This window comes from Embiotoca jacksoni, unplaced genomic scaffold (assembly GCF_022577435.1).
Source record: "Embiotoca jacksoni isolate LCO1_2020_lvr unplaced genomic scaffold, fEmbJac1.0.p SCAF_21, whole genome shotgun sequence".
NCBI lineage: Eukaryota > Metazoa > Chordata > Actinopteri > Embiotocidae > Embiotoca > Embiotoca jacksoni.
The window spans coordinates 9,919,971-9,932,766 of NW_027185352.1; the positions used below are offsets into that span (position 1 = coordinate 9,919,971).

At 44.0% G+C, this 12,796-nt stretch overlaps 1 protein-coding gene across 7 annotated transcripts in view; it reads right to left on the reverse strand.

Annotated features, from left to right (window-relative positions):
* The window catches only part of foxp2 (forkhead box P2), a 102,249-nt gene that overhangs the window by 30,008 nt on the left and 59,445 nt on the right, over positions 1 to 12,796 (reverse strand). For all 7 annotated transcript variants that reach the window (XM_069156846.1, XM_069156844.1, XM_069156845.1 and 4 more), the window contains 3 exons: positions 11,795 to 11,884; positions 2,161 to 2,298; positions 284 to 373 (listed from right to left, as the gene is read on the reverse strand). In XM_069156846.1, the coding sequence (XP_069012947.1) occupies positions 284 to 373; positions 2,161 to 2,298; positions 11,795 to 11,884 (318 nt within the window). The remainder of the gene's footprint in view (positions 1 to 283; positions 374 to 2,160; positions 2,299 to 11,794; positions 11,885 to 12,796) is intronic.

The window sequence follows — 12,796 nt, forward strand, 5'->3', positions numbered from 1 at the left end:
TGCTCATTCTACTATTACTACAGGTAAATTAACCAGTTCAATTAGTTTATTTCAAAACCAGAAAGCTGGCATATTTGTGCACGAGAATGTATGTAGGAACGTATGCTCTTGAATGCCAAGGAACTTATGGACTTTCAATTGAATCTATATGCTCTACATCTACAATCATTTCCTTATTCCAAATGACAAGTGAATCCAACTTTGCACCTCCTATGTATCATTGAAAACACGGATTGTGTGTGAAGGCCATGGGCGGGGTCAATAAGTTTAGTGGTGCACCAACCTCTTTAGCCTGCTTGCCGGGGTGTTGCTGCTGGAGAAGCTGCAGATGAAGCTGCTCCTGTTGTTTCTTATAAAACTCCTGCAGATGTTGCTGCATACACACAAGCAAAGGCAGAAGATAAGAATGAGCAAATACGTTGAAGTACAAATCTTGAAATTGTCTCATATACAATCTTAATAAAATCCAGAGGTAACAATGGGCTATGAAGCGGACCTACGCTTATAAGTTATAAATCACATGACTCAAGACTCAGAACCATTTTGGAGATCTATAACTTATTCAAATTGAGTTGCATACAAAACTTCTCAAAGAACCTCCCTCACAATTAACACTTCCTCCTAATCTTGCCTGCACTATTTTACCTGCAGCTGGATCTCCCACTTGTTGTCATGCAGAAACTGTAACACATTATCAATAACCTTTTCTACTACTTTTGGCATTTGGATCCCTGCTGTCTTTCACAGTTCTTTTCATATGGACTTTTAATAGTCCCTTTGTTCTGTGGGGGCAACAATCCATCATATTAACAATGCATTTGGCTGCCAGAGTGCACCAGCTTCCGTTGGAGTAGCTGAAATAAACAAAGTAAAACCCTTTCAGGATCAAGCTCGCTACATTGAACTGATTCCTTTAACACACAAAATGTGACCGCTTTGATTTTGTTTCACGTAGTCTTCAGATGGCTGTTTGGCCTGAGAGAAAAGTCCGTGAGGCAGGCTGCTGGTATGCATGGCTCAGTTCTGTGCAAATTGCCACTGAAATATTCACATGATTGAACAGAGAGTAATGTTAAAAATGAATGGGAGCCACAGGAGCCATTGGAAAATGTTGGGAACCGTTGCTGTAGTCACTTAATCTGCAGTACGTAAATCAACAACGAAGCTCTGTTGTGTGCTGACTGCAGGCAGGTTTTGACCTGCAATTCCTGTTGATTTAGTGTTTAAATTGTTCGGTATGACAGATTTGATTCAAGATGATCAACTTTGATATGTTGACACTGATGATTTAATACTTATAGTGCTAATTTGAGTCAAATTTTTCGACAAGTGCCTTTATTTGCTGTGAAAAGACTGAGCGAAGACGCGAACCAAATCTCAAGTTGGGGCTCTCTTAATGAAGAGGAATAATCAGAATGACTGACGTTCTTAATTAAACTATTCTCTTTTTCTTAATCAAATCTATGAATGAGAAATGCATTTCAACTCTGACACCAGACTGTGCCAAGTGTGTGCTTTCTCAAGTCGATTCCAAATATTACATCATCCGTCACCCGTCACTCAGCTGCTGGTGTTCAGCCCGACTGTGCCCTACTCTCTCGGTCCCTGATGGATGCTTGTCAGGGAATTGAACCAGCGACACACTGGAGACAGTTAATTAGAGGTGACATGAACAAGTACGTCAATTTTCAGATTCCACTTGGTAAGCGTGTCAAGGACACGGGGCTGTGGTGAGTTGGCAGGAGCGACTGGTGGCTGCGATACACAGCCACAGGAATGACTCAGGGTTGTGTGCGGGGTTTAGATGTGTGTTTATCCGCGCGCACACACACACACACACACACACACACACACACACACACACACACACACCAAACGGTAATGCAGATTTAAAGTGTTTTAAGACTAAAACAAACATGTAATGAGGTGATAACGCTTTACATTTGGATACGTGCTGTATATGGATGGATGTGTCTTTCCAGTTCAGTGTAGATGTGGGTAAATATGTACACCACTCAGTCTGTGCCTTTGTGTACATCTACAGCACACCGGTGTGCTGCTTTCGGGGCACGGCTTGCATCAGGGTGCGCGTGTGTCTGCATGCGTTTGTGTCGAAATGTTTGTTCGATACTGTGTGCATTTAGTCGCGAGTGTGTTTACCTGCTGCAGCATTACAGCCTGCTGCTGCTGGAGCAGGGCCTGGAGCTGCTGGGGGGAGAGCACCTGCTGCTGGAGGATCTGCTGCATCTGTTGCGGCGTGATCACCTGGGGACTCATCATGGCCACTGACACTGGAACCTGGACGTGCGGGGATGACACGCAGAGGAAGCGTGAAACAAATACACAAATGAGAAAAGAGTAAACAATGAGGGATTAAATGGAGGGAGGCTAAATGGGAGAAAGTTAGAAAAATAGAACATTAGAGATGTGCGTCAGGCACAGTGGCATGGATCTACAGGGAGTGTGGTAATTGGTGGTTTGAGAGGTAGGGAGAGCAGGCCTCCCATGGCCATGACGCTTGGCAGCCTAGAGGAGATGCTGAAGGAATGGGTGCTGTGCCTTTGTGTTGCTCGTCTTATTTTCCTGCCTTCACCCCGCTGGGAAAAGTAAGGGATTTAAATAGACGTAGACCTTAATTAGCAGGACCCTTGAACTTCCCCACTTTAGCATGCCTATCAGTGCCGCTATTGTGAAACAGCGTGAAAATGCACGACTCGAAAGTTGATTAAAACTACACTGATGAAGTGGACACATGGCAGGCACAATCAGCGTGATGTGGTGGTCCGTGGCCGGGAGTTAGGTTCACCTTAAACATTTCTTTTAATGCTGGAAGGGAGGGAAATGTGGAGAAAAAGATATGGACACTTCTATTTATGTAATAGGGGGTTGTTTCTGACTACGGATTTTGCAAGTTTTACGTTCTCACAAAAGCAGCCGAAACCTTGTTTCCTGGTCTCTGCCGACATGTCATTTTGAAAAATGCATGTGATTTGTAGGCGCTAATCATTAAAATACGAGCTGTCAAACTGCAGGGGAAGAACCTTGCCAAAATAAAACAAAGATACATATCCTATATTTCCGCCAAATTCTTCTAAGGCGGCAGCGCCAGCGACTTCTGAGGCGGCAGATCAATAGAAAGACGATGCGTTTCTCTTCAGTCTTTGATAGTGCGCACACATCCTAACGGGGGAGTGCAGGCTAACGGTTGTATTGTGGCGTTTCAGCTCCTCACGGCTGCTTAAAAATTGAACAACTTTTGTGGGGGTGGCGGGGGGTAACACTCTTTTTGTTTACTTTTTCAGATATGGAAAGTCAAAATCAACATGAGTGAATGATTTAGTATCCAATTCACTGCAAGAGCACAACGGTTCAACAGTTCGTTCTTTTTGACTTTCCGAGACTTGAGCGAGGTGACGCAGTGCAGCGCTTCTTTCACTGTATGACCTTTAAAATATGTTGTCATCTGCTCAGACACAAATGAATTTGCAGTTTTGAGCACAACAATGTGTTATATTGTGGCATGTTTCGGGTTGCATGCTGCATCTGGTCAACAGCCGCTGTCGACAGACAGCACAGACTCTGTGCACTGTAACGCAATTAAAATATCAACATGTAGTAACACCTTCCCTGATGCTAATTGCGACAGTGTTTGGTGTGGAGCTGCCACGACAGTAGCTAGCCTATATGGCGTGTCAAGGGGCCAATAAGACATCCCTGTCCTCATCGCCAGCTAATCAAGCTGCCTTGATTACTTTCCATGCATCTCTCTCCTCCCTCCTCTCTCTCTGTCAGGCCTTGACACGTCCTTGTTTAGCTCTCCTCTCCTCGACACCTACCCCCCCCCCCCCCCCCACCCCCCGCCCCAGGTTTTCCCCCCTCTTTGATTAGCCGAGACATTTGCATGGTCACTACACATTTTTCATTTTAGAAGTCATTATGCATTAGTGGCTCCTGATCGCCCGCCTTGACTAATCCTGATGAACTGAAAATCACAGCTGAAGGTCAACTTCCAGCCGGCCCCGCTGCACATTCATATTCATATTCAAACAAATCCTGCCTCCATTGTTCATTAGGGTCTTAGAGAGAAGGGACTCCATCTAAGGTGGAAGAGATGGAGGGGGAGGAGGGGGAGGAGGAGGAGGAGGAGGAGGAGGATGTTGTGGTACATCTCTTTTCTTCTCTGTACTCCTCCATGCAAGAGTACAAGAGAAATTGCATTCACAATAAGCGAGGTGCAGAACAAAAGCCGTCAAAAGTTGCAAATTAAACAGTCCGCGTGTAATTATGCAAATGCTGTGCTTACACCTTCAATGTTATTAACCCTTGAAGGTACATTTGCTACGTAAGTAATTACCCCTGCAGTCAGCCCTGGTTTTGTGTTGGATGCCGTTACAATGGGATGAGAGCAGCTGAGAAACAACATGAGAGACGCACTCATTAAGACTATTAATTGGACGCTGGCTCCGAGATGTTTTGGCTCACAAAAAGGATGCAGGCTTAGACGTGTAGGCTTTAACACAAATGTATGCGCATGCATATATAAAGTGGAATTAAACATCAAATTCTGCATTGTACTTCAAACACTTTCTTCGTGGTGTAAGTGGTGAAATATGAGCATTCACAGTCAGGTACTTGTAAATGAATAATGCAGGACTTCAGCAACAATGAAGAAAACCAAACGAGACTTCAATAAAGAACAGGAAAATAAATAAATAAAAACAGCAAACAAACAGATTATGAAAGAAGGAAGTTCCTGTTGTGCTTTCATTAGCTTTTTTAGAGACGTATTAGGTGATAATCATCGTCGTTTCACCACTGCTCCAAAAACAACAAAAAAGGGGGAAAAGGCAGAAGGAAGAAAGAGAGGGGAGAAAAGGCACTGGCCCACGTCCATTGTGAAGTGCAGCACAATGCTAATTCCAGCATTTAACTGCATGCTTTTCTGCTTGACGTATCAGAGGCTCCAAGATGAAAGCAGATAAGTAATTGCTCTCCTGGTTCTTATTCTTCACTGACAACCCATAAATTTAATTTTACACACACGTTCATTTACATTTCCGAGTATATGACATGATAATTGCAGGAATATAACACCTCCATTCTGCAGGATACTGCAGGAGGGCTTGATTGACGTGAGCGGTGAATTGAAAGGAACAGGAGGCTGAATTGCCTCTCCTTGAAATGATTTTGCCACGAAGGGATAAAATTAATGAGCATTTAGTAGACATCGGCACTGGCGTAAACATCCACGCGCCGTGAATAGGCTCTCTTTCGTAGAAGAGGAGACGTGATATCCAATTGGTCTGTGCCTCTGTTTCTCTGTAATCCAAAAGGATACATTTCCAGGGCTGGTGCACAAAAAGTGTTAATGGGATTTATTAAATTGTTTGAAATTAGCTGCAGCTGATGTAGCCACTGGGGACCTTAATAACAGAAAAGGTTAGTCTCTGGGTTTTAATAGTGCACATTTGGATGGGAAAATAGTGGCTTGAAAAATGACTGTTGAAAAATACATTCGAATGTACCGCCTGCTTTACAGACTTTTGTGAGAAAGATGCTTGTTTTTTTTGACTGTTTTCACCATTTCAACCCACGCTTTATTTATGCCCCTTGTCTCAGTGACCGATGTGGACATGAACTTTGAAGCCATGCGGTTTGCCCTCAAAGTTGGAGAGCAAAACAAAGGACCTTTAAATTGGCTGATGATGTAAAAACACTGGTGGGGCCCTCACCAGAACAAGCAGATCATTACACCACTCTTGTCACATCCGCTGCCCCGATCCAGCCTCTCCAATGCTCTGCAAAAGGTCAAGCTCTTCTGCAGAGAGCTCAGGTATCTCTTCCAGGTCTCTCTCATTATGTTTGATTTAACTGAGCATTCTGGCATTAAATACATCTGCTGCTCGCTGGTTGGCTAACACAACTGTCTGTCCTGACCGGTGGACAACTGCACTTGCTGCAGTTACATCCACTCCGCTGTGTGGTGCTTTATCTTTACAGTGATACATTCGCTTTTTTTTTTTTTTTTTTTTTTTACGAGCGAACTCAAATTACCTAAAGCAGGAGATAAGTAATACCAGAGTTCAAACTTACACAATTAGTCTAGCAGAGAGGAATTCCTTTTGTTCGATTTCCTTCCATACAAATCATTTAACAGTAATAAGCAGGGGCGAACTGGTGATTAGATGGCGGCCATAAACATTGTGGCGGCAACGAACGCCGGGGCCGTTATCAACGACAGAGATTCCTGTAGGACCGGACAGGGGACGGAGCTGCGCAACAGACACTGCGGAGATAAACGCACTGAGAAATAGAAGGGTCCTAGTCTGTAATTACTGTGGATCCCTGGCAGGAGAGTCACTGCTAATTAAGCCATTAACTACTTCTTCTTCTTTTTTCTTTTTTTTTTACACACAGAAAAAAGAGATTAAGAAATCAAGTAAAAAAAAAAGAAAAGAAAGAGGAGGAACCCCTCCAACGCCACCATCTCCCGTCCCTATTTCATCTCCTTAGCAACCCAGGGGGGCGTCGGGGCGAAACTCAGACCCCCATCGTAGCTTGTGGACTTCTGACCTCTCAACTCCCTCTCAGTTGACTCTGCTCGTTTACTAGCCAATTACTGCCAAATGTGGCCACACGATTATTGATAGCCGGGACGCTCCACTCGAGGGCCGCCAAGGCAACAGGGCGAGCTGGTGTGCCGAGCAGCTGTCTCTGAAGTTCAAGTGTGTGGTGTGCAAGTAGTACATGTGTGTTTATATATATATATATTAAAAAACACTGCATACATGTGAGCCAAACGCATCTGGTGTGTTCAGCTTAGGGAGATCAATACACCAGATTGTCAAGACTGAAGCAAAGTAGATTACTGAATGTTTTCCTTAATCAATTTCCATAGCAGTTTGGAAGCAGTGCATGGGAAGTGCAATTTATCATAACATGAAGACCCATCATGTAAAAGCCTCTAATAAAAAGCCCGAGGAGATTGGGACGAGCTTAGCACAATTTCCATATTGATTTATCTCGACATGTAGAAAGTCACTGATTAAGCCTCTTGAACGTAGTGTACACCAGCAGAGCTGCGCCACGTAGCTTGTGCACATTGTTTGTGTCATTATCAGCATAAATTGTCACACCTTTATCATTTAACTGGCACAATTCGCTCCCGACTGATGCCTCCCTGCAGGTGTACATAGTTCAAGAGTAAATGGGGGCGACAGAAAGAGTGAGAGGAAGAGGAGAAGGGGGGAGGGTGGGGGTTAACAAAAAAGAAAGTGAAAGAAGAAGAGAGGGCTGAAATAGAAAGAAAGTGAGAGAGCAGGTGGGGAAGGAGGAGAGATGGCGGGGGGAGGGGGGCACTTTTCCTCTGATGTTGCAGGTAATACGGCCTCCACTGGATCAGCCTCTTCATCAGTGACACACAGTAAATTACAAGTGCTTCAAGCAGCTCAGTGAATTATAGTTCATCACTTGGAAAGGCTTTCCCCCTCACCACCGGGGCCCAGGCGTATCAGATCTGCCGGTTAGGATCCAATTAACACCCTGGCCAGAATCATCTGATTGCATGTGTAAGGGCTGGTATAACTCGTTTATTGCACCCATGTATCTTCTGTCACAAGGTAAATTTGTTGCTGCTACATCAAAGGTCTGAGGTACTTTTTTTTTTTTTTTTTTTATCCCTCCCTCTCACTTTCTCTTGATCCCCCAAACTCAGCTACCTCGCCTTGGGGTTGCATTTCAACTTCTTTTGCATCACAATGATGAACCTGCTCTGTCCTCGCAATTTAGCAATCTTGTCCTGTAGGTGTTGTAAATGCAACGGAGGGAAAAAAAAAAAAAGAAAAAAAAAAAAAAAAAAGAAGGGAGGTAGGGAGGGAGATGGAACGTGAAAAAAAAAAAAAAAATCTTGTTTTCTGGTTACAAAAGCAGTAACCAAGGGTGTTTGACTTAAAATGTGCTGACGTTTTTTTTTTTTTTTCTTTTTCTCAGTCAACAGAAGTTTTGCTCATGAATAACATAATATTTTCCCCCTCTTTTTTTTCCTTTCGCTGTGATAATTTTTCTCTATTTTCAGATCCAACCAGAGGGGATGCAGTGGAAAGATATATTCATAAATGTAAATGTGAACCAGCATCCTTTAGCCACGCACGTCGGAGTCAGCTAACCTATACTCAAGCCTAGCGTCGCAGCCCTTTTCCCTGCATCTGTGTGTGTGTGTGTTCCGGATGAAAGCCAATAAGCAGATGAGTGCCGCGATTGGCATGATATTGGCTCGGCGGCGAAACGTACGGAGCTGACCTTTAAAAGTGTCACACATCCTAGGATGGCCCAGTGCCCACAGCCAGTCCGACCGGCCTGAGCAGAAAAAGCTGCACATTCACAGAAAACAGCTAAACCAATATCTCTCACCAACCATAAAACTTTCAAATATTTTCATCCATACTTTGGGCCTGAGCAGTGCACAGATGGGACTGAGGTTATTAGTCTTGTAAAAAAGGTATTCACAGCTCGATAGTGTGAAAGGGGCAGAGTCGGACCACTCGCTCGGGGTAAGCTCTCGGGTTTTGCCTGCTTAGAATTGGATGTTAACTACTGGGAGGAGGGATCATGGGGTCACTTTCACACTGTCAGGCCCCCCCATCTCACACTCACATGGTTAGGGGTTCATTCTAGCTATTTTATATGTGCCCCCTGACATATAGAGGTGGTGGCTGTGTCACGACGGGAGTGCTGGGGTGACAAGAAGGAGATATTTGGTGGGTTTGGGCCATTTAAAATACCTGCCACCTGTGTTCTAGTTAATATTCTGGGATGTCTATGTTGAGCCGTTCCTACAAACTCGGGAGCACATAACCTACACCTGGTCTGAAGTTAACAATCTGCTCCTTTGTACGATCAATAATGACCAACAGAGGCCCTTGCAAACAAGACTGGCCCAAAGTCACTTCCGGCGATGGAAAACTTTCAGCAACTGTCGTTGTCGCTTGTGTTTGTGCGCGAGGGCAGGCTGTGTGTAGATGCACTACGCACGTGTGAGCGCGAGCGAAACAACTGTCAGATTCATAGGCCTCCGTAATCCTCTCCGCCTCTCCTTGTCCATGTTTCTTTATTTGTATTCCAAATGTCAGTGTATAAATGCCTCTCAGAGGGGGGATATTGCCACAGAGAGGAGGAGAGCGAGGCGAGAGAGGAGCAGAGGAGAACGGAGCGCCGACGAGAGGGTGTTGTGTGCCTTGGGAGAGCCGTGTAAGCAGCATGGCGGAGGCAGGGGGGGATTTACAGGAAGAAATAGGTGTTTATTGAGTGCTCCCATGGGCTTACTGTGTAATAATAGACCTGTCACATTACGCAAATTTGGAGAAGCAGCTTGTGTGCGCGTGTGTTTGTATGTGTGTTTGTGGGACTTTTTTTTTCTTCTTTCTTTCTTTCTTTTACATGTGAGCGTGCGTGCATGCGTACGCCAGAGCTGCCTGCCTCCGCATCATCAACTCCTGAGAAGCAGCGATGAGCAAGCGGATAGAATTAGTCAGGCGAGAGCCTTTAGCCGCTAATACGAGTAATTAAAACTGCGAGCTGAGGCACTTAGATGCTTGTGTACTAAATAATTTACATGCCATGATCTATGGATCACTTCTCGCTCTTAAATACCAAAGATGGAGAACAAGAGGGAAAAAAAAGACTGGCATAGGATTTATCAGTATCTCTGGCATAAGCAGGATGTCATGGTAATATTAATCCTTTTCCCACTTTCTGCTCCGCACTAATCATACAAGGGGATCAATCCGCCTGATTCCTCTGGTGGAAAACATGTAGCTTGATTGCCACTGACTCTTATCTGGCTGTGAAGCTAATAAAATATTGCACTGTAGCACCCATGGCCTCATAATCCAGGTAAATAAAGCAGCTTTATTGGGTAAACTCCCTCAAGATATGGAAAAAAATATCTGGTACTTACAAGAGGAAATAAATACAACAATAATAAATAGAAGAAAAAAAAAAAAGGCGTTTTAATCAAGTGTGAGTTTCTACTGCTATATACTGATATTTGCACATTGGGGTATTACAGTTAAAATGTCATTTGAAATGAGTGGATTCGGGGGCGCACTGCAGCCCATTCCCACTGTAGAGATGATCTGGAACCAGGATGCAGCAGAGCCCTGCTTGTGCTAGTGTGCATCACTGGGGGAGTCAGCTGAGCCTCTCCTCTGACACTCTGCATGGGGACTTTTTGGAACAAAGAGGTGAGGATGTTAATAAAAGCTGGATCAACAAATGGATTAGTTGGGAGCTGTGGACGGGCCAATCGGTAGGCCCTTCTGATTCATATTGATTCGTATCGTCGACAAGGCAAGGATGGAGTCAGCAAATGTAAATATTCAATATTTACCATCTGCTGGTGTTATTAGAGGCAGGGGCTTGGACATGGGCTGTCGGTTATCATGCACCCACACAGCTCTCGTTCAATATTGTTCCTCATGCCATGTCTTCTACTTGGTGACTATGTAGGCATTTGTAGATCAGGATCCTATTTGTTAAAATCTTCGGCGTACACATTCCTCAAACAGAGGAACTGCGATGGACCCCAACAGTCAGCTTATGTTTAATGAGCAATTGTTTTTCCCACTATGGTTATACAAATTAAAACACTCAAACAAATGTCCCTTTAAAAGTATAATTCTGATCATATTTCTGCACTTGATGAGTCGGAGTTGAAATATTTAAAGGAAAAGCATGATTGCGTCTTTGCCAACCTTTATCTCCTAACCAGTACGTAATTAGATACACAGGGGTGTGACTCCAATTGAAAGTGTCGCCATTGTTAGACTCTGTGAAAATATCAACGGGTGAGGTTAACGCCAATTTCCCTGTCATTAATGAAACGCACAGAGCTCCTAATGAGGTAAACCATTGCTCCTTGATAGTACTTATTAGCCGAGTGAAGGGCACAAACTCCCACACTTCAATTTGAAACAGGCTAAAAATAAATTAAATTAAAAAACAAACTTATAATAAAAACATGGCACAGATGTCAAGGGGGCCCTTACGTAATTTAAAGCAGGAAAACCAACTAGCTGTCTCTTTGACTTAAAAGAACCGAAAGAGAAAGACCCGCTGGTGTGAGAAAAATGTGAACAACCGGGAAGAAAGAGAAGTGCAGGCAATGTGTTAATGTGTACGTGTGTGTGTGTGTGTGTGTGTGTGTGTGTGTGTGTGTGTGCACTGTGTCCGTGTGAAACTGTTTTGTGTGTGTGTGTGCATATGTGCACAAGTGTGACCTTTTCCAAATCACTGACAACAGAAATAGACAGCTCTACAAATCAATAAGGTAAATTAGCGTTGAGGAGTGAAAATGACAGGCAGTTAAAATTAGCAGTCTGTGTAACCCACTATGTCTTTCAAATAATAACCAACAGCTGGATTTGCCTGTGACAACAACACTATGGCTCTAGTTAAGAAAAGCATACAGATCAAAAATGACTTCCAATTTGTCACTCTACCATATAACCTTTGGATATTCTTATGGTATTATTGTTTGATGGACAATATGCCTCAAATGTTTTCAGGCCAAACGTCTTATGGCTGAAACTTTGCTCACTGAGATCTGCCTGTTTTCTTGTGTCTATGTAACGCTCAGCTTCCTGGGGATTGGCTTGTCCAGCGTTAAGATTCCAATGATGCGTCCGAGGATTGCGTTGGCAAATCAAACACATTTTGTGGAGCAGAGGAAATCTTCTTTTCGGAAGGAGCATGTATTATGGATGGACTTAAGAGATTAGACGGTGAGCTGCTTTACCTGCAGTGGACGCTGCTTGTCCTGGCTCTTTGGAGATTTCAGGCCACTGCCTGGCTGCTGCAAGAGTAATTGCCTTGCTACTTGTAGGGCCTGCGAAGAAAAAGAACACAAGACAAAAGAGAGTGTGAAAAAAAGAAGAAGAAGACAACGGAAGATGGGGAGGAAGGAAGACACAGTGAAAATAAACTAGCAGATTTCCTGAAGCTGACAGCACAGGTAATTTAAATTATCGCAGGCAATCTCTGACTGAAAACCCTGTCAGGTATCACCTGGTTCATTCTGACATGGTTAACACCACGCTGGAGATGTTTTAGTAACAATTCACAGAGCTGTGATCAAGGATACAGTTTGTCTGGAGCACCCCTGAAGAAGAGGGTGGAGGGTGGCGGGTGGAGGGGGTGGTGGGCAGGAAAGAAAAAAAAAAGAGTAGAATTGACCTGTCTAGTGTGTGCTCAACTGAAATACCCACTTCTCTCTGCAAATTACTGCCACATTTGCATATTCATAATATCAATTTGAAGTAGAGGCAGCACCATGTGAAGTGTCCCTGGGAGCTGTAATTAAAGTTGACAAAATCAACATCAGATTATATTTAGAGTGAATTAACTAGCAGCACAGGTTTTACACTATGCATTAAGGGTGCTTATGCGCAGAGGATGGGTGATGGATAGAAAGATGAATAGATCGGTGGAGAAGGAGAGACCTTTCCCTGCCTGATGAAATTAGTTCACAGCTGTTTACCCATGACATGAAACATTAGAAAAGCCGTATTTGTAAATTGTAAAAATTTGTCATCAACACCGTTTGACGTGTTTGGCAGACATGGATATGATAAGAATCAGAGAGGCTGGGATGTGGCGTAATTTATTTCTCCAGGGTTTGATGGGATTACAGATCCCCTCCCTGCCTGGGCCGTGTGTGTGTGTGTGTGCCGAGTGTGACGAGCGAGCTCCGGCTTCACAGGTACGGTGGCAGCTGGGCTAGCAGCTTCACTCCAATTCT